The 20061-nt window shown below is 55.3% G+C and overlaps 1 protein-coding gene across 2 annotated transcripts; it reads left to right on the top strand.

The window, feature by feature from the left end:
* The first annotated feature begins 294 nt into the window (after window positions 1–294).
* Window positions 295–17975, top strand: NTRK1 (neurotrophic receptor tyrosine kinase 1). 2 transcript variants are annotated; one of them, XM_084769635.1, is made up of 17 exons: window positions 295–562; window positions 3511–3585; window positions 3804–3875; window positions 5512–5580; window positions 6291–6436; window positions 6618–6760; window positions 9563–9695; window positions 12125–12454; window positions 12822–12839; window positions 13001–13056; window positions 13314–13416; window positions 13852–13998; window positions 14313–14443; window positions 14589–14761; window positions 15914–16154; window positions 16417–16575; window positions 17618–17975. In XM_084769635.1, exons 1-17 carry the CDS (start codon window positions 351–353, stop codon window positions 17801–17803), a joined length of 2394 nt encoding a protein of 797 aa, XP_084625761.1. In that variant the 5' UTR covers window positions 295–350; the 3' UTR covers window positions 17804–17975. The 2 variants fall into 2 exon arrangements, with proteins under 2 accessions (XP_084625761.1, XP_084625762.1); XM_084769636.1 differs by lacking the exon at window positions 12822–12839.
* Window positions 17976–20061: the final 2086 nt, after the last annotated feature.

Genomic DNA, 20061 nt, shown 5'->3' with positions numbered 1-20061 from the left:
TCCGGCAAATCTGGAAATGCAGCTGTTATACTGTAAGAAATAACGTATCAGCTTCCTAGCTCCCCCAGTCTCAGAAGACACTTGTGAGGCAATCTGTGGCAGTCCGTCTCCCCAGGTCTCCTGCAGCCACGATGGACTTAGGGAGCCGAGCTGGCATTAGGGCTCCGAAAGGGGAGGGGGGCACTGGGGGCATCGGTGGGAGGGGCGGGGCGGGGCGGGGCTGGGGTGCCGCCCTCTCCTGGCGGCTGGTCTTTAACACCGCCCCGCGCACGTGTCGCGCGAGGCCGGGCGGCAGCAGCTAGGAGTGCACGGACGGCCGACGGGGCCCGAGCTAGGCGGGCGCCGCCGCGATGCTGCGAGGCCAGCGGCCCGGGCAACTGGGCTGGCATCTCCCGGCCGCAGGGCTAGGCGGTCTGCTGGCTTCGTTGATGCTGGCCTCTGCTTGCGCCGCATCATGCCGGGAGGCCTGCTGTCCCGTGGGCCCCTCGGGGCTGCGCTGCACCAGGGCAGGGGCCCTGGATACCCTCCGCGGGCTACAGGGCGCCGGGAACCTAACGGAGCTGTGAGTGTGTGGCAAGGGGAGGGGCGCGGGGTCAGGAGGGCACAGCCCTTCTCCGAGGGCGCGCACTCACCTTTGGCTTGAGGGGCCAGGCTTGGACGCTGTAGGAAACTGGCACGTGTAATCTTTGGCTGAGCTGCAGCGGCTTCTGCCGCTGTTACCACCACCCTGGCAAAGCCGCGCAGTCACTGTCTGGATGTCGCCCAGGATTAAGGGTAGCTGGGGTGCTGGTTTGGGGCAGAGCAAGAGAGAAACTCGGGAGACCAGGTGTTGGTCCAGCGATCTAGGATAGGAGCCTCTTTGTGGGGTTTATTTAAGAGCCTGGTGGAGGAATGGTTGGCTGGGTAGAATTCAGCAATGTGCTACCTTTGCTGTTTCTTCTCCCCTTTTCCTGGTCCAGAGCTGGGAGTAACCCTCAGCTCTGCAGTACTTTGGCTTTCTGCCGTAATCAGTTATAAAATACTCAAGTACTTTCTTAGCAGGTAGTGAAACCTATGCGAGTATAGTTGACCTGGAGGGACTCAGCATCACACAGTGATGGCTGGAAAATAGTTGAGCATTCTACGTGCTGCTGGAGCCAGAGGCCTCCAGTGATTGGCACCGAGTTTCTCAGGCATCTTGTGGTAATTAACGGAGGTACTCAATCTCTCTCTAATGGCCCTAGGGAGACCAAGAAGAGAAGAGACTGCCTAGTCGTGGTCTGGGGCTAGGCATGGTGAGATGGGGCACCAGGTCTAGATTGTTGCTCCCGGGGCCTATCCATTCAAACCAGAGTCCAGTCTCCTGATTGTTTCCACTGGTGTTCTCATTCTCCAGAGCTTTTCTAGGTTCCAAGGGAGTCCAGCCCAGGGATGGGGTGCGGTGTGTGTGTGTGTGTGTGTGTGTGTGTGTGTGTGTGTGTGATGGGGGGCATGGGTGGGCAGTGGACAAGCCAGTGCTATGGAAGAGGAGGTTGGCAGGATGGTAAGCTGAGATGTCCCCCCTGGGTGGGGCCTGATCCTCCCAACTCCTGCACGGATTCCCTCCCCCTCCCTCCCCCTCCCTCCCCCGCATAGCTAACAAGGAGCTAATGGATTCGAATAGACAGATTGATTATGAATCTGAACAAATGAGGCGGCGTGGAGCATACCGCCTGACAGCCAGTACATACCCAGCCATTCACATCTTCTGAGCGACTCCCCGGGTGTCTCTATAGCTTGAGAGCCCCGCGGGGCAGAGCAGGGTTCTAGCCTCCGTCAACGTGGCTAGCTACAACTCCTCAGGCCTTCAGGGTGAGGCCAGGCACACACCCCGCTCTACGGGGGAAGGGGGGGGGGGTCAAGGCTGGGATCAGGGAAACACAAGGGCCGCTTGGACTGATCTTGCTCACCTTGCTGTTCTTTTCACTAAGCGAACGTCCCCAAAAAAGGGGGTGGGCAGGCAGGGGGAAGGATTCTGAGACCTGTTTGTGAGTCAGGGGCCCCTGGCACACACATGGGGGTGGTAGGAGGAGAGGGGAGAACATGGACGTGCCACTGCAGAGGATGTGTCACCACAGGGGAGTGACTTCACAGGAACTCCAAGATGCCAGATCCACAAGATAGGATGGTAACCACTGCCGCTCCACCCCCAAGAGGTGCTGGCTCTGCTGTCTTTTCCCCCCCTCCCGGGTTCTTATTCTCCCTGGTTCTCTGTCCTTATCGCTGCCTCAGTGTCTCCCTTTCCTTATCCGTGTGGCCCTCTTCTCGCTCCCCCCCCATCCCACTGTTGATCGCCCCCCCTTCTGCCACCCACCTCGTTCGTTCAGCCTCCCTGTGTCTCACACTGTATCTCGACCTCTCTTCACCCCCCACACTGAGACTCCATTCACTCCACCCTCCCCTCTCCCTTCCTGGGTCCTTCATGATTAGGGAGGGGCTAGCAGGTTTGTTTTGTTTTGTTAATAGCTCTACGCTTCTTGCTTGCTTTGGAAAAGTGCTGGAGAGGGGAGAGTAGGGGCTACCGTGGGGAAGAACTAAAGATTTTGAAGGGGCAGAGATGGTGGTGGTGGTGGTGGTTTGTACGCGTGTACGCGTGTGTTTGGTGTCGGTGACCCCAGCTAGTAGCCTCAGAGCAAGTGTGTTTGGGAGCACACGCTAGCGTGGCAATTGGGGCATCCTTAGCAGCAGCCTTGACCTTTGTGGAAGTTAGTCTCCAGCCCCTATTGTTGAGCACGTGTATGCTGGAGAAGCCTGCTGTAGACCCGAAGCCCCAAGCTGAGAACGGCATTGTGCCTTGACTAACACGTCTTCACAGCTTCTCATCCGTGCGTTCACGGGAGAAGTCTATGGGAGCTTTGCTCCTGTGTGTCCTTGGATGGGGGTAGGAGGGTACACTTGCCTATGTGCTGCAGGAGGCATGTGTGAGTCTGCATGTATGTAAAGGTGAGGGGGCATGCAAGCAGGTATGCACATGTGTGACTTGCGAGTCATGTCAGCATGTGGGGCATGTGCATGAGTTGGTGTGTAAAGTGGTGCATGTGCGAATGAGAGAGAGGTGGGTCAGTTATGGGCACAGGTAACTCCACTGAGGTCCTGGTTCCTGTTGACTCACCCTTCTCCCCTGTTGGCCCACCCCTCCCCCCTCTCCCCTGTTAACTTACCCCCTCCCCCCTGTTGACCCACCCCTCCCCCCTGTTGGCCCACCCTTCCCCCTGTTGGCTCACCCCTCCCCCTGTTGGCCCACCCCTCCCCCTGTTGGCCCACCCCTCCCCCTGTTGGCCCACCCCTCCCCCTGTTGGCCCACCCCTCCCCCTGTTGGCCCACCCCTCCCCCTGTTGGCCCACCCCTCCCCCTGTTGGCCCACCCTTCCCCCTGTTGGCCCACCCCTCCCCCTGTTGGCCCACCCCTCCCCCTGTTGGCCCACCCCTCCCCCTGTTGGCCCACCCCTCCCCCTGTTGGCCCACCCCTCTCCCCTCTCCCCTCTCCCTGCAGCTACATGGAAAACCAACATCATCTTCAACGCCTGGAGTCTGGGGACCTGCAGGGCCTGGGGGAGTTGAGAAGCCTGTGAGGACAAAGGGTAGAGAGGGTGGGACTGGGTACAGGGTGGTGGGTGCCCACACATATTGGGGTCCAGGAAGACCTGAAAATCTGGGAGGTGTCTGGAGTCTTAGGGGTTTGAGGGGGTCCAGGTAACTGGACACTAAGGGATGGAGAGGGGTCACGGCTCCACAGGGCTGGGTGGGCAGAGGGCAGAGCCTAACTTCATCTCACCCCTTCTGTAGAACCATCGTGAAGAGTGGCCTCCGCTTTGTGGCCCCAGACGCCTTCAGCTTCACTCCTCGGCTCAGTCACCTGTGAGTGGCCAGGCTGGACTGATGGGGGCGGGGTGGAGGAGGACCTCCAGCCTCAGGCTGCTAATGGGCTTTATGTTTCCCAGTGAACTGTCCTGAGGAAGGTCTAGCCTGGTCTACTTTCCTTAGGAAATTTCTCTGTGCTTCAGTATTCTGATTCTCACCCAATCAGGCTAGAAGTTTTGTTGCCTCGTTTCTATGTTCCATGCCTCAGAGACACTCCTCATAAGCACCTGCCCAGACTCTCTGCCTGGGGTTCATAGGGAGCCAGGGGCAGGAGCAAGATGCCTGGTTCTGGTCAGAACATCATCTCCTCTCTTGTGGGGGGGTGCTGACCTACCTGGCCACGGGCCAACGGGGGAGGGAGGGGGTGGGTATGTTCCGTCTGCTCCTCCTCCTCACTCTCCTCATTCCTGAGAACTAGTTGTCCCGTAGAGGACAGACAGACATGGAGTGAGTAGAAGATGCACTTAGGGTCCCTGGCAGTCCCTGGGTTGGAGGCTGGGTCCTCTAAACTCCCAGATGGGCTGTGGTAGTATTTGGCTCCTAGCCCTGCACGCCCTCCTAAGCCATGTGATGCATGCATGCAATCCTAGCACTGGGGAGGTACAGACGGAGGGTCTGAAGGTCTAGCTCATACTTGGCTACATAGCAAGCCCCAGGCCAGCCATTTGTCTCAACAAAAACAAGAGAACAAACCAAAACCAAAACCAAACACCACCACCAAAACCAAACCAAACTCAAAAAAAAAAAAGAATTTTTATATGTGTACTGGGTGGCAGTTCATGACTCCTATGGCCATAACTGCTTGCAGTCAGCCTGGGGACAGAGAAAATATGGTCTCCGTTTTATAGGTGAAAATTCTGGGAATTAAGTTAGTTGTTTCTTAATGCCTCAGGTCACATGGCTATACATGGTAGGACAAGTGCAACACCCAGCTCTAATCTAACCCAAGGTGATGGTGTTCTGGGGCCAATGGTGAGGGTTCCTCCCCATGCCTGGTCTCTTTAATTCAAAGGTGGCTAGGCAAGGAGACTGGTTAGGGCAAGACCCTCAAAGATGAGGGTGCTGGACATGGTGGTGAATTGTAGTCACAGAGCACCGAGCTGGAGCAGTTTCCCAGGGGCCCTGGAGCAGAACCCTGCCTGGGCTCCTCTCTCTCTCTCTCTCTCTCTCTCTCTCTCTCTCTCTCTCTGGAGGAACAGGAAGGAAGGGGAGGGGGGCCTGAGGAAGTACTGAGGCATCAGTGTCTTGAGGTTAGGTGGGGGAGGGGGCTGTGAGAACCTAGGTCCTCCTCTCCTCCTTGGTGGGGAGCACAGATGGAGCCCTGTACCCCAGCTGTGGCCTCAGCACTTCACCAGCTGGGGCTGAGGTGTGGGAGGGGGCAGTGGGGGGGGGAGCTGCCGGCTGTTCCCTTGGATCCCTCTCCCTAGGGTCAGGGAGGGGGGTTAAGTGGGATTAACCCTTGTTGTCCCAAGAAGAAGACTGTACTCAGAAAGCCGGACCTGGCACAGCACTTTACTTCTTTGGGACTGTTCTAGTTGCCTGGGCTGGGGAGGGGGCAGCAGTCTCCTTCAGGCTTCTGCCTCGGATTGGGTCAGAGTAAGGTCACTGGCTCAGGGCATCTGTCTTCCCACAGGAATCTGTCTTCCAATGCTTTGGAGTCCTTCTCCTGGAAAACTGTGCAGGGCCTCTCTCTACAGGACCTGTGAGTGTGTGGGCAGGGACAGGGCAAGGGGGCCAGTGTGTGTGAGAAATGTGGCTGTGTATGCATGTGTCTCCAGGACTATATGTCCCTGTGTCTGTGTGCAGCAGGGGATGGGTGGGAGGTGGCGCATCTCTGGAGACTGTGTTGTGTCAGTGAGCTAGTACTGTGGATTAGCTGCATGACTGTCATCCGCTCCCCTCCGTCAAAGCAGAGACTGCAGCTCTACCCTGGGCTGGGCTGGGCTGGGCTGCGCTGGGCTGGGCTGCGAAGCCACCATGAGTGAGTAGCTTGTGTGTGTCCAGAGGTTCAGGGCTGTGTTGAACAGACCACAGCCCCACCTTGGTACTTGAGGACAACTTGACCACAGGCGCATCTCCATCCCCAGTACACACAATAGCCCACATGTGTGTGCTGGGTCCTTACAGCCCGTGGGCCATCGCAAGACACCCTCCTTGTCGCCATGCTTGGCCTTCTCACTCTAGAGCTAGGCTAAAGGAATCCCATGCTGCCCTCAGCTGGCATCTACCACAGTCTGCCCTTACTTCTTTTGGTAACTAAAGTCTTGTTACTGTGTTGGTTACGGACCTGGGCCAAACCTTACCCCTCTGGCTAGACCCCTTTGTAGCCGACCATCTCTAGAGCACAGCCTCCTGGCTCCTCAGACTTGTTGCACCCTCTTTCCCTGACTCTTAGCACCCGCTATCCAACAGGACCCTGTCAGGGAACCCACTGCACTGTTCCTGTGCCCTGTACTGGCTCCAGCGCTGGGAGCAGGAGGGGCTGTGTGACGAGCATGCGCAGAAGCCTAAAGGCTCTGGTCCTGGGGACCAGTTCCTCCCACTCAACACCAGTTGTGGTAGGTGTTGTTGTTGTAGGGTGGGGAAGCCTGGGGTCTGCCTGGGGGGAGCTGGGGTAGCATTGGCAAGGGCGATGGATCCTGAAAGCTGGGTGTACTGCTTAGATTTGGGGTGATGAGCAAGGTGGGGCTCACAGGTCTACACTTAGGCTCTAATGCCCCTTCGTACCCTGGGTGGCAGGTGTGCCCTCAGTGAAGATCCAGATGTCCAATGACTCGGTGGAAGTGGGGAAGGATGTGTTTCTGCAGTGCCAGGTGGAGGGGCAGGCCCTACAGCAGGCTGGCTGGATCCTCACAGAGCTGGACGGGTCAGCCATAGTGAAGGTGAGAAGTCTTGTGGCCCCATTGGAGGAGACAAAGACCAGGCCGTAAGAGACAGAAAAAGTAATAAGGGGCACAGAGGGAGGCTGGAAGCACAGAGATGGCTCAGACTTCTGGCTAGGAATGACAGCCAGGCAACAGGAGGTCCTCAGGGCAGGTCTGTTGGACACCTGTCAGCTAGGCCTTGGGCTCCATCTTTGAACACAATGCTGGCTGCCAGAGAGGGGGATAAAGCTCACATGTGGGACCAGGAGGGACCTGACAGGTTATTCCTCCCATATATCCTTTTTCTAGCTTTAGGAAACTGAGGGTTGGGGACAGGGCAGGATCTGTGTGCCACTCCCAGGGCCAGTTACCAGGGCTGCTGGACTGCCTTGGACACTCAGGATGCAGCATCCTCTTGGGTGTGTTCTGAACACATTAGTGAAGGGCAGCTGGCTCCAACTCTCACTATGGACTGTAAAAATTGAATGCATACATGTGCACTGGCACACATGTGGAGGTCAGAGGACAAGCTCAGATGTCCGTCCTCACCTCCCGTCCTATTCCCCTTTCTTGTTCACTGCCTGTCAGTGAGCTTCCAAAGAGTGCCCCGTCTCTGCCTCCCGACTCACGTACACAGTCATTGGCATCATAGGACGACGGTGCTGAGCCCAGCTTTATGGAGGTTCTGGGGTTCCAAACTCAGGCTCTCATTTTTGCATGGGAAGTACATCACCCACTGAGCCTTCCTTTCAGCCTTCACCAGTTACTTCTTGGAATAACTTTCAGGGGGAAAAATGCTCTATTTTTACCCACTTTTTTTTTTTGTTTTTTTTTGTTTTTTGTTTTTTGTTTTTCAAGACAGGGTTTCTCAGTGTAGCCTTGGCTGTCCTGGACTCACTTTGTAGACCAGGCTGGCCTCGAACTCACAGCAATCCGCCTGCCTCTGCCTCCCGAGTGCTGGGATTAAAGGCGTGCGCCACCACGCCCGGCTTTTTTGGTTTTCTTATTTGTTGTTGTTGTTGTTCTGGTTTTTGTTTTATTTTGTTTTGGTTTTTGGTTTGTTTGAGACAGGGTCTCTCTGTGTAGCCTTGGCTGTCCTGGACTTGCTTTGTAGAGTAGGCTGGCCTCGAACTCACAGCGATCCACCTGCTTCTGCCTCCCGAGTGCTGGAATGAAAGGTTTTCTTATTTGTAAGCTGAGTTAGCCATGGTGGCCTTCTGCCATCCTCCCTGCCTCTGGGCAGTGCTTGGTCTCTGTCGCTCTTACCTGAGCCTTGGATCTGTTCTCAGGCAACTGACATTTGCTACAATTGACTTTGGAGGTCTCTTCCCCACCCACACCAGACAGGGTTTCTCTGTGTAGCCCCCTGTCCTGAAACCGGCTGCTCTCCCCTCAACACACCCATTTGGGCGTGACTTTTCTATGGTAGCTTTCAGGAAACAGGTGTTAGAAACATGTCAGTTCCCCAAAGAGATACCAGAAACTGGGGCTTTCCAAAGTTGGATGAAGACAGCGTCACCTCTCCTTTGCCAGACTTCTCTCCATTCTTTACGCCAGCAACCTTGCACTCTGAGTGGGAGGGCCCACTAGGCAGCAGCCGTTTGCCTCCAGAATTTGGTGCTGACTCTCCTTTTAAAGCAAGGGTCCCAGTTGGGCGTGGTGGCGCACGCCTTTAGTCCCAGCACTTGGGAGACAGAGGCAAGCAGATCACTGTGAGTTCGAGCCCAGCCTGGTCTACAAAGCGAGTCCAAGACAGCCAAGGCTAATACAGAAAGACCCTGTCTCGAAAAAAAAAATTTATTTTTAATATAAAAAAATAAAGCGAGGGTGCCCACACTGAACACCCTTATCCTATAGATCTGCTCACTGTTAGAGCACAGTGACATGGTGAACAAGACCTCTTGACGTTGCTGGGTAGCGGCAGCACACGCCTTTAGTCCCAGCACTCAGGGAGGCAGAGGCAGGTGGGTCTCTGTTGAGTTCAAGGCCAGCCTGGTTTATAGAGTGAGTTCTAGATCAGCTACATGATGAGACTTAGATTCCAGCGGGGTAGGGCTGGGGACAGGAAATTGGAAGGTTCTGCCCACTTCTTCAGCTTTTAAGCAGTTGCTGAACTCACCGACATTGGGAATTTTCCAAATCTAGGACAGCCAAGGCTACACAGAGAAACCCTGTCTTGGAAAAAAATACATTGAGAATTCTTGAAAGGTCATAATTTCCACATGACCGCAGCCATGGTTTCTTAGGAAGATAATCTGAGCCGGTTGTAATCTTTTGATGATAGTTCAGAATCGGTCGCTTCATCTCTTCGATGTCACTCACTGGCATCTTTTTCCTTTGCGGGAGGAAGTGATGCTGTCGCCTAAGCTGCTTGTAGCTACAACCTGCTAACGGTCCCTCTGTTCCTGACCTTCCTTGGCTGAGGCTGGGTTTGCCAGAACCTTGTGAGCCAGGAATGAGTTGGCCAGGTTCTACTTGGCTCTCTGATGAGCTGCACGGCCGAGTGATGGAAGCAGCTCCGTGGCTGCGACTCAGCCCCTTGATCTCCACCTCCATTTTAGGATACTATCCTATACCAGTTTTTGAGGCTGTGGGCTGCGCTTTAGATCTTTCTGGGTTTTTTTTTTCTTCTTCTTCTTCTTCTTCTACAAACTGCAAAGGAGGCTGTTCTCTGTCACAGATCTGCTCCCACTTCCCTTCCCAGGCCCTCCCTCTTCCCATATGGGGCCATAGGGCTCCCGAACACATCAGCTGTATCCCCCTGCCTCCCGCCTATGCCTCCTGAGGCCCCTTCTGATGACCCTCTCTTCTCTGGACCAGAAATCTGAAGATCTGCCGACCTTGGCGCTAGACCTGCTCAACGTCACCAGGAGCCTCAACAAGAAGAACGTGACGTGCTGGGCAGAGAATGATGTGGGCCGGGCTGAGGTCTCTGCCCAAGTCAGCGTCTCCTGTAAGCCACCCTGCACCCACCCCCCAACCCATCTCCTCTTCCCTGAGAAGGGGGGGGTGGAGGGGAGGGGTAGATGGAAGGGTGAGTGGGCGTCTCCACAGCTGCTCCCTCCCAGCTGTTTCCAGATTCCCATGAAAACCTGATCCTGCTTGGGAAGTCCTGGAGGCTCCTCAAGGCCAGAGGGTTAGAGATGGATTTCTTTCTGGCCCGCTGCCCAAGCTTGCTACCTGAGGCCCTCAGCACCAGCTGCAGGCTGGCCTCGCTGCCTGCTCCTCTTTAAGGCTTTTGCCTTTCCCACCTTTACTTACTTGCTTCACTTAGGAGTGGAGTCTAGGTTTGGGATAACCGCTCTATAGCTGGTGGAGCCTCCGCGGCTTCTCTACTTGGGCCGACATTTGTGCAAACTGAACTCTGTGTAGAAAGAGGTCAGGGCTGGACTTGTAGTGAAGGAGGTTTAAGTGGGTTCAGCATCGTGTCCTTAGACGAGCTTAGGTGTAATGGAGGGGGCCATACATGAGCGCGCTAGTTAGAGAAGAGGGGAATTCCTCTGTGAGTTCCTTGTTATGCTTATTGCCTAATTTCTCTAGCTTTGCCAGCACATTATCTTTAATCTGTGTTCCAGCACCGTTTCTCTTTTATTGTGACACACACATAGCTATGCGCATCGAGCACAGGCATTATTCATTGACTTATTTGTTTAGAGATGGGGTCCTGCAATCAAACCCAGGTAGCAGCAGAACTGCTGATCCTCTTGTCTTGCTGGGGTTGGGGCTGGAGAGATGGCTCAACGGAGCGGTTAAGAGCACCGACTGCTCTTCCAGAGGTCATGAGTTCAATTCCCAGCAACCACACAGTGCCTCACAACCTTCTATACTGGAATCTGATGCCCTCTTCCAGTATACATGAAGACAGAAAACTCATATACATAAAATAAATAAATCTTTAAAAAAAATACAAAAACCCAAAATTGCTGGGGCTGCAAAATTGCCACACCTGGATAACCTACTTACTTTTAGCAAGAATGACCCTTGCCAGAGCCATGAGTGGTGGTTGACACCTTTAATCTCAATACTTGAGAAGTAGGGGCAGGGGGAATCTCTGTGAGTTCGAGGCCAGCCTGGTCTACATAGTGAATTCCAGAACAGCCCAGGATGTTACATAGAGAAACCCTGTCTCAAAACAAACAAACACACAAACAAACAAAAACAAAAACAGCCAAACAGACAACCAACCAACCAACCAACTAAAGGAATTACTCTTGCCAGGACTACAGAAGACACCCTCCCTCAGTCCTAACGCCATCTCGCTGTCCCAATTTTTTATCTTAAACACTTCCTTGCTAAAATAATTTTCCACGGGGGCTGTAAATCGAGCAGTTATGAGCATTTTTCTATTGTTGAAAAGCACTGATTGCTCTTGCAGAGGGCCCAGGCGGGGTTCCCAGCACCCACTTGGTGGCTCACAACCATCTGTAACTCTATCTAGTTCTAATGAATCTGATGCCGTCTTCTGATCTTCACGGTTACCAGGCACACATGTGGTAGACGTACATACAAGCAGGCAAACACTCACATTTCATAAAATAAAATAAATCTTAAAAACAATACCTTTCTACCTGTCTGCTTCCCTACCAATAGAATTTTGTTTGTTTTTTTACACATTATCTAAATGAACCTAATGTATTATTTTTTCATCCATTTTCCTTTGTCCACACTTTATATTTGTGACATCCATCTGCGGCAACAACAGCAATTATTAAATCCTTCATGTCCGACATACATTCCATGGTATGAATGCTGGTGAGAATTCTCATGTAAATTGTATGTGTTTATACACGTGTGTTACACATACATATGTTTTTCTATTGATGGGCTTTTAAAAAAAGATTTATTTATTATGTATACAGTATGCATCAGATCACATTATAGAAGGTTATGAGCCACCATGTGGTTGCTGGGAATTGAACTCAGGACCTCTGGGAGAGCAGGCAGTGCTCTTAACCGCTGCGCCGTCTCTCCAGCTCCTATTGATGGGCTTTTAGTTTTTCAGGATTTAGACTATCTCAAAACTGTTTCTTGTTTTCTTCCTTCCTTTCTTCCTTTCTTTCTTTCTTTCTTTCCTTCTTTCTTTCTTTCTTTTTTCCTTTTACTGTGCTGACACCGAAGACCTCCCAAGTAGCTTGGACGCCAGGCCAGCACCACCACCAGGCCCATCCCAGGCTCCATCTGTGTCTCTTGAGACTCTGATGTTGTCTGTTTGCAGTACCGTACGCTAACTTTCTTCCAGATGTGTCTCCTGGAGAGTTTCTTGGGGTCCGCTGATTTGTTTGTTTGTTTGTTTGTTTTTTCTGACCTTACCCCCGATTTGTTCCTTCCCGGGATTCCTTCCAGTCAGTTGTCCGCCTCCTGTCACGTGTTTCCTTCCTGCAGTCCCACCCAGCGTGTGTGTGGACAAGGCGGTGGAGCAGCACCACTGGTGCATCCCCTTCTCCGTGGATGGGCAGCCAGCACCCTCCCTGCGCTGGCTCTTCAACGGCTCCGTGCTCAACGAGACCAGCTTCATCTTCACCCAGTTCTTGGAGTCGGCGCTGAGCAACGAGACCGTTCGGCATGGCTGCCTTCGCCTCAACCAGCCCACTCATGTCAACAACGGGAACTACACGCTGATGGTGGCCAACCCCTACGGCGAGGCTTCCCACTCCGTCATGGCTACCTTTATGGACAACCCTTTTGAGTTCAACCCTGAGGACCCCATCCCTGGTGTGAGAACTGCCCTGAACCCTGCCCTGCTCCTGGGAGGACCTGGGTAGAGAGATCCAGAAATCCAGAGAGGTCTGGCCTCTGCCTGCCGTGACCCTGGTTCTTAGGCTGGAATGCTTTGTCCTGTACAGAGGGCTGGTGGCCAGCTTTAGGCTGTCACCCTTGCTTCTCTCCCAAGCCAGGCCTGCTGAGGCACTGAGCTGTTCCACCTATCCAGGCTAAAGAGAGGGCAATGCCCTCTGGGCAGTTATAGCTCCCTCTCTCTTGAGGCCCAGCAGTCTATCCCACCCCGTAAAGGAGCATCCTCGAGGGGAGGGCCTCGCTGTTCCCCTCCTCTGACTGCTTTCTCTCCTTTTCCCTGCCGCAGTCTCCTTCTCGCCAGTGGGTGAGTTGCCTGGGCTAGAGGGTAGCTGTGTCGTCTCAGACCTGACGCAGAGGGGAGAGTTAGCTGGGCAAACGCTGAGCTGTGGCTAGGGTGGGGAGCCTGCTGGAGGAGACATGGCAGGCTGTGCCAAGGCCCACCCTCTGTGCCCTGTGTCCCCACAGACACCAACAGCACATCAAGAGACCCAGTGGAGAAGAAAGATGAGACGCCTTTTGGGGTGAGTGTGGGGTGTGGAAATTGATGGGGCACATGGGGCAAGGGTGGCCAGGCATGGCTCCTTTGCCTGTCCTTTGGAGCCACAGCAGGCTACTCACCTCTGTTGTGGTCCTGTGCTTGGTTAGCTGTTTTCCCAGCTAGCTGGGGTCACTAAAGAAGCTGGGCACGGGGCTGGGGGCATGGCTCTGGATTTCCCTGCAGGATGGAGTTTTGCAAAGCTCAGAGTGCAGAAGCCTTTAGACCTGACCCTACTTCTAGGTCTCCGTGGCTGTGGGCCTAGCCATCTCCGCTGCCCTCTGCCTTTCTGCCCTGTTCCTTGTGCTCAACAAATGTGGACAGAGGAGCAAATTTGGGATCAACCGTGAGTTGGCAGCACAGGTCTATCTGTCTGTCTGTCCACCTGTCTTACTGGCGGCTTGGTTTTCTGCTGGCCCTTCCAATCTATGCCCTGTGTTTGGCATATAGTTGGGGGCTGTCTGTGGGGCTCAGGCCGTGTGTGTGCTGGCCTGAGGAGGGGTCCTTTTAGAGCCAGCAGCTCTTACTTGATGACTGAGTTGTCAAACACTGAGTGGGTCTGAAGAGATCAGCTCTGTCAGGAGTTGGGGAGGCTTTTGGTGCCAGGAGCCAGGTCAAGAGAGGCTTTGCTGCTTCCCTCCCCTTGCCTACTGTCTTGCTGTGGCACTACTCTGGCCCTCCTGCAAGTTAGTCAGCGGGGAGCCTGGCACTATTCAATCTGTCTGAGCAAGGATGCAGACGGTGCCTGGGCTCTGATGCTCCGAGTGTGTCTCTTCCCCAGGCCCTGCTGTGCTGGCTCCAGAGGATGGACTGGCCATGTCCCTACATTTCATGACATTGGGTGGCAGCTCTCTTTCCCCTACCGAGGGCAAAGGCTCCGGACTCCAGGGACACATCATGGAGAACCCACAGTACTTCAGTGACACCTGTGAGGAGCTGGGTTACAGTAGGCGAGTGTGAGCATGCGTGTGTGTGCGCGTGCGTGCGTGTGTGTGTGTGTGCATGTGTGCATGCATGTGTGAAGCCCCGGGCCCATGTTGTGCTTACTCAGGCCCCTCCCCACCGTATCTCCGAGTCTAGCCAGTCTCCAGTCCTGTCCAGGGCCTCCCCTCTCACACTGAACTCTCTCTGCCCAGATGCTCCCACCCACCCATACCCCATTTCCTGTGTCTACCCTGCTCTAACCGCTGCCCCATCCTGCCTAAGCCAGAGCTGCCTTCTGACTTTTCGAGCCCCTCCCAGGTGTCCATCACATCAAGCGTCGGGACATCATACTCAAGTGGGAGCTAGGGGAGGGAGCCTTTGGAAAGGTCTTCCTTGCTGAGTGCTACAACCTTCTGAGTGAGCAGGAAAAGATGCTGGTGGCCGTCAAGGTGAGGCTGTGGTCCTGGGAGGGACAGCTGGCCCGAGCCCCTCAGAACACCATCATGGGTCAGGATGGTGACATTTGAATGGAACAAGACTTGGAGATGAGATTGGGGTCCCCTCCAGTTCTGTCCCTGCCACCCCACCCCCCAGGCACTGAAGGAGGCATCTGAGAGTGCCCGGCAGGACTTTCAGCGTGAGGCCGAGCTGCTGACAATGCTACAACACCAGCACATCGTGCGCTTCTTCGGAGTCTGCACTGAGGGTGGCCCTCTGCTCATGGTCTTTGAGTACATGCGCCATGGGGACCTCAACCGCTTCCTCCGGTACAAGGACCCATCCCGTCCCGGTCTCTGTCCCTGCCCCCTTCTTTGCTTGTCTGCCAGGGGATCTGGCTCCCCCAGCAGATCCAGGGAGTGAGGATTCCTGTGAGCAGTTTACAAGCCCTGAATAGGAGTGTGCCCTGGAACTTAGGGGCCCTGCGTGGCTCAGAGTAGGTCAGGCGAGCCAGCACTGAGGTGTGTGGATGGATTGGCAGAGGGACCAGTCAAGGGCAGGCCACGGGGAGCTATCCGCTTGTTTGTGGATAGAGTGCAGGCCTAGCTAGAGAGATGGCATCAGATGCTGCCCAGGAGCAGCTGGTGGTGCTCCCTGGAGCATCAGGGAAGAAGGAGAGCCTCTGAGGCAAGTCTGGAAGGCTTCGGCGCTCTGGACTACAGTCTCAGTTTAAATGCCCCATCTTCCGGGAAGCCGTCCCCGTCTTCATCCCCGAGTGTGGGCTTAGTCATACTTTACTCCCTACTGCAGTGCCGTGGTCTCAGAGGTGTTCAATAAACGCCTAGCGAGTTGGAAAAGGCACCTACTGGCGAAGCAACCAGCAAAAGTCTGTGAAGTGGGGAGTGGCCTGGATTTAGAGGGGTGGTATGGGGCACCCAGGAAATCTTTGCAAGGGAAAAGTGACCAAGGAATAGCTGGGCACCGTGGACAAAAGTGGGGAGAAGGGGACAGGAGATTCCAAGAGGACTCAAGTTGCTGGCCTGGAGCTAGAGAGGCTCCCTTCATGGGGCAGAGTGGGGTAGGGGGCAGAAACAGCTGTCTCAGCAAAGGCTGTGCCTGAGTGATGTGACAGTAATGGGGTCTAGGGCCAGCTGGAGGCTGGAGCTGAGTTCCGAGGGCTGTGGACTTAGTGTCCCTGGGGGTGTTGTTGGCTGTGGAGAAAGACAACCCTGTTTTCTCCCTTACTACAACTCCCAAGACAGCTGCCTCCTCCTTTCTTTTCTCCATTTTTACCCCTAGTCCCTCATCATACCCAGCTCTAGGCATCCCTTCCGCAGCTCCTGGGGCTCCATCCTTCCAGCTCCTCCCTCTCCTCAGCTTCTCTCCCTCCCTCTCAGCTTCTCCCCCTCCCACTCAGCTTCTCCCCTCCCTCTCAGCTTCTCCCCTCCCTCTCAGCTTCTCCCTCTCCCTGTCTTTCTCAGGTCCCATGGACCTGATGCAAAACTGTTGGCTGGTGGTGAGGATGTGGCTCCTGGTCCTCTGGGCCTTGGGCAGCTTCTAGCCGTGGCTAGCCAGGTGGCTGCAGGTATGGTGTACCTGGCCAGCCTGCACTTTGTGCACCGGGACCTGGCCACACGCAACTGCCTGGTGGGTCAGGGGCTAGTGGTCAAGATCGGAGACTTTGGCATGAGCAGGGACATCTACAGCACGGACTATTACCGCGTAAGGGTCCCTCCATTCTTCTCCAGCATTCATACTGCACACACCCTGGCTTGGAGCTTTTTTAAGACCCTGCACTGCCCAGCTTGCCCTCCTCTTCCTCTACTAGCGTGGGCTCTGGGCTCTGGGCTCTGGTCTCCTATCCCTTGCAGCACCTCAGCCCTGGGTGGTCCCTCAGCCTGGCCCTGGCATGCCGTCTATTTAAATATGGTGGGGATGGCTTTGTGGTTGCCCACAGTGGAGGTGACGCAGTGCATCTCTGCAGGTGGGGGGTCGGACCATGCTGCCCATCCGCTGGATGCCACCTGAGAGCATCCTCTACCGAAAGTTCAGCACTGAGAGCGATGTGTGGAGCTTCGGGGTGGTCCTCTGGGAGATCTTCACCTACGGAAAGCAACCCTGGTACCAGCTCTCCAACACCGAGGTCAGCCCTGCCAGGCATCCCGGGGCCCTGTGCTTTGCCCGCAGCCCCGTTTCTTTTCTCCTCTCCTGGTCTTTCTCTTGCTCAGTCTCCCAAACCCATGCCAAGCTGGCTCCTGGAGGGCCCGTAGAGACCACTGTGGACAGAGTCCAGGACATGCCTGTGTGTGTGTTTTATAGGTCACAGTGGGCATTTACAGGGCCGAGGGAGAGGGTGTGGGAAGAGGGGTCTGATAGAACACCGGGAAGGCTGGAGGTTAGATGGCGAAGGACAGCCCTACCCTCCGCTGCCCTCCTGGCTGGCCACAGTTAGAGCAGACCCCGGGTGTTTTGTCTCCCCAGCAGCTCCCCCAAGCCTCCTCCTTGGCTCACAGCTGTCAGTTTCCATTTCTCCTTCTAATGCAGTCTGTTCCCCCGAGGCTGGTGGGGTGGGGGGAGAGGGTTATAGATTTTAATTTTCTCAAGCACTGAGAGAAGGGAATGGAATTAGTGCTGCCCATAATCTGAGTCCTTTAATGGGGATGTGGAGCAGGGGAAGAGGCTCCGGGCGCCTTCTCCAACCGGCTCCCTGTCACTATCTCTTTGTTAGATCCTGTAGCTGCCCCCAGCAGCCCTGCTGGAGTCTGAACTGTTGCTACAGTTTTTTCAGCTTCATCCCCACAGAGTGGTGCTGGCAAAAGGGAGAAAGAAGGGTTGCCTCTGCTTTAAACCAAAACATACATTCCCCGCCTCCCCCCCAAGGCTATGGCTGTGGTCCCACACTACTCTTTTTTTTATTCCGAAACTGGGAGGTGGAGTCCTCGCCTTCTTCATCCTACCTGGCAAGTCATCATTGGGTGTGACACTAGCCTTCTGGAGGCAATCCTAGAGTCAGGCATTAAATCGGTCCTACTTTTCAGAGTTGGAACAGGAAGGAGCCTCAGAGTTTTCTGGGTATGGTACAGTTCAGTTAACCAGGACCCAACTGTGGGAGCGTCTGTAACCTTCATACCCCGCCCGCACCCTACCAGACTTCAGTTTGCTCTCCTGTTTCTCCTGCGGCACAGGCCATCGAGTGCATCACCCAGGGCCGGGAGCTGGAGAGGCCGCGCGCCTGCCCGCCTGATGTCTATGCCATCATGCGCGGCTGCTGGCAGCGGGAACCGCAGCAGCGCCACAGCATGAAGGATGTGCACGCCCGCCTGCAGGCCCTGGTGCAGGCGCCGCCCAGTTACCTGGACGTTCTGGGCTAGGAGCCGAGAGCTCTCCGGGTGTCAGGCCACCCTGGGCTCCCTCAGCGTCCAGCAGCTACCGCACTCTCTCACCCTCAGCATGTGGAGGGGACCGGCAGGCAGGGAGTGGAGGGGTGGCCTTGCTTCGTGGCCAGCATCCATCATAATTGCAATTATATTTATTATCTCCGGCTGTGTCTCTTGCCCATTCTTGGGGGAAAAAGGGCTTTGGGACTCAGTAGGGGCTGCGCCTCCGGGTCTCTGGAGTCAATTCCCTCTGGGTTGCCTCCCTCCTCTGTGCAGCTTTCTCCCACTTCATCTTCACGCGTCACCTGGTGGTGACAGCCTGTCCACACCCTCACTGTCTCTGTTTGGTTTTCACAAAGGCTGACGCTGGGGAAGGAAAGTAGGGCCAGGACAGCAGCCACTGGGGCCAGGGGTAGACAAAGCAGTCACACGTTAGAACAAATGGACAAGGCAGAGGAAAACTGCGTGTGCATGCGTGTGAGCATGAGTGTGTGCGCATCCCCGTGTGTGCGTGCGCGCGGCGTGCGGAGTGTTGTGTGAGTGCGTGTGTATGTGTATGTGTGTACATGTGGCTACAGCAAGGGTAAGGATTGAAGGAATAAAGCCTGGTGGTACGCGCCATTAACCCTAGCTACTCAGGAGGCTGCTGGGCTTCGGAGTCAGTTCAAAGCCAGCCTGGGCAGCGTAGGGAAACCCTGTCTCAAAACAGGTTAGAAGATGGCTGGGAAATAGCTCGGTGGCAGACCTCTCGCCTGGTATGTGTGAGAGTCTGGGTTTAATTCCCAGCACTGTGGGGTAGGGGTGGGGATGGGAGAGAGAGACTGAAGATGAAGGGTCAGGACCCGATTTCTTCCCTTGTTCTCCTTCTTGGCCCTGAAGCTTTGAGAATAGCACTTGTTGGAAGTTGGGGGGGGGGGCAGGGGCGTGGCCATGGGGACTTAGGCATGATGACTTCCTGAGCGCAGAACTCTGGTGCTGTCCCATGCTACTCACAGGACAAGTGGGGTTGACCTTGCTCTGCGGCCTGAACTGAAGGGCCTAATATCCCCCCAATTCCGCCATATCAGGGCAGCAGAGCCAGGCCTCCTTGCCACTGCAGAGGTTTGCCTCTACCCTGGGGCCAGAGCGGTGGCAGCCAGCGTTTAGGCCATCAGCCTTCACTTCCCATCACCTGCTGGGCTCCTGCTATCTCACATGCTCGCTCACACAGCTCCTGGGGCAAAGGCTGGCTGGCTCCTGTGCCTGGGTGCCCAGTTCCCTGCCTTGCCTCCTGTGATTCAATCTGTTCTTATCACCCTGGGCCGGGCCCTGCAGTGTGTCTGCCTCTTGTCCAGGCTGCTTCCAGCTAATGGAGGGCTAGCCCAAGGCGGCAGGCTGATGGATGGGGGTGGGGGGGGGTCCCCAGAGGCCTCATTGGCAGGCTTTCCTTTCCTGCCTTGGGATAGGGGGTGTGCTGCTTCACTGTAGAAGAGGGACAGACGGAGGCATCAGATCTCTGGCAGGTGAGGCCATGGACAAGACCTTATAGATACTGAGGCTAAAAGACTTCAGAGGGAGGTACAAAGACAGGGAGATGGGGACACAAAGGGAAGGAGGGGCACACAGCAGCTGGCAGAATCCTAAGAGCCCAGGACCCCTACAGGGTTTGCCTGCCCCTTTCTCTCACTGCCTCTTGGATCCTCTTGTGGGTGAGAGATGGGTATTAGCAGATTTGGAGGCCCTGCCTGGGGGACACACTGGCGCACTGAGGCTTGCTGCATTGAACAGGATTGGGCAGGGCTTGGAGGCCCGATAGCAGGGGAGACCTGAAAAGCCTATGGGCCGTTTCTAATGTTGATTGTGGGGCATGGGAGACAGCCTCCCCCCACCCCCACCCCCGAGCCCTGCTGGAGAATTACTGGAGAAGTTGAACAGGAGAGGTACAGAGTTCCGGGAATGTGGCTTGGGCAAAAGGGAAACCTCCTGGGAAAGTGGCAGAGGCATCTGGGAAACTGCAGAGGCGAATACCAGTCCTTCGGACAACACGGCTTGAAGCTTTGCTTTGGGGCAAGAAGAGACCATAGTGGCCTCCCCTGCCCTGCCCCGTCATGGATGGAGATTCACACACTTGTCCACGGCACCCAGGCCTACAGCACATGGCCAGCCTGGGTGGAGGCGTGTGCATGTGAACACGTATGAACAGCGTTCCTTCCCATTGGTGCTGGGTCTCACTGCCATTAGCAATGTCCTTGTCCCACTGTGGCCCCTGCCCC

The sequence above is a fragment of the Acomys minous genome, assembly GCF_964271855.1.
Source record: "Acomys minous genome assembly, chromosome: 19".
Taxonomy (NCBI): Eukaryota; Metazoa; Chordata; class Mammalia; order Rodentia; family Muridae; genus Acomys; species Acomys minous.
Note: the sequence above shows the minus strand (reverse complement) of the source record. Positions and strands in the feature narration are given on the sequence as shown.

What these genes read in the sequence shown, in the direction of transcription:
- NTRK1 (XM_084769635.1), top strand. Translation starts at nt 351, where the DNA reads ATGCTGCGAGGCCAGCGGCCCGGGCAACTGGGCTGGCATCTCCCGGCC. An exon ending in CTGGGGGAGTTGAGAAGCCT is followed by an intron (nt 3,586 to 3,803) that starts GTGAGGACAAAG and finishes CCCCTTCTGTAG; the next exon opens with AACCATCGTGAAGAGTGGCC. An exon ending in ACGGGTCAGCCATAGTGAAG is followed by an intron (nt 6,761 to 9,562) that starts GTGAGAAGTCTT and finishes TCTCTGGACCAG; the next exon opens with AAATCTGAAGATCTGCCGAC.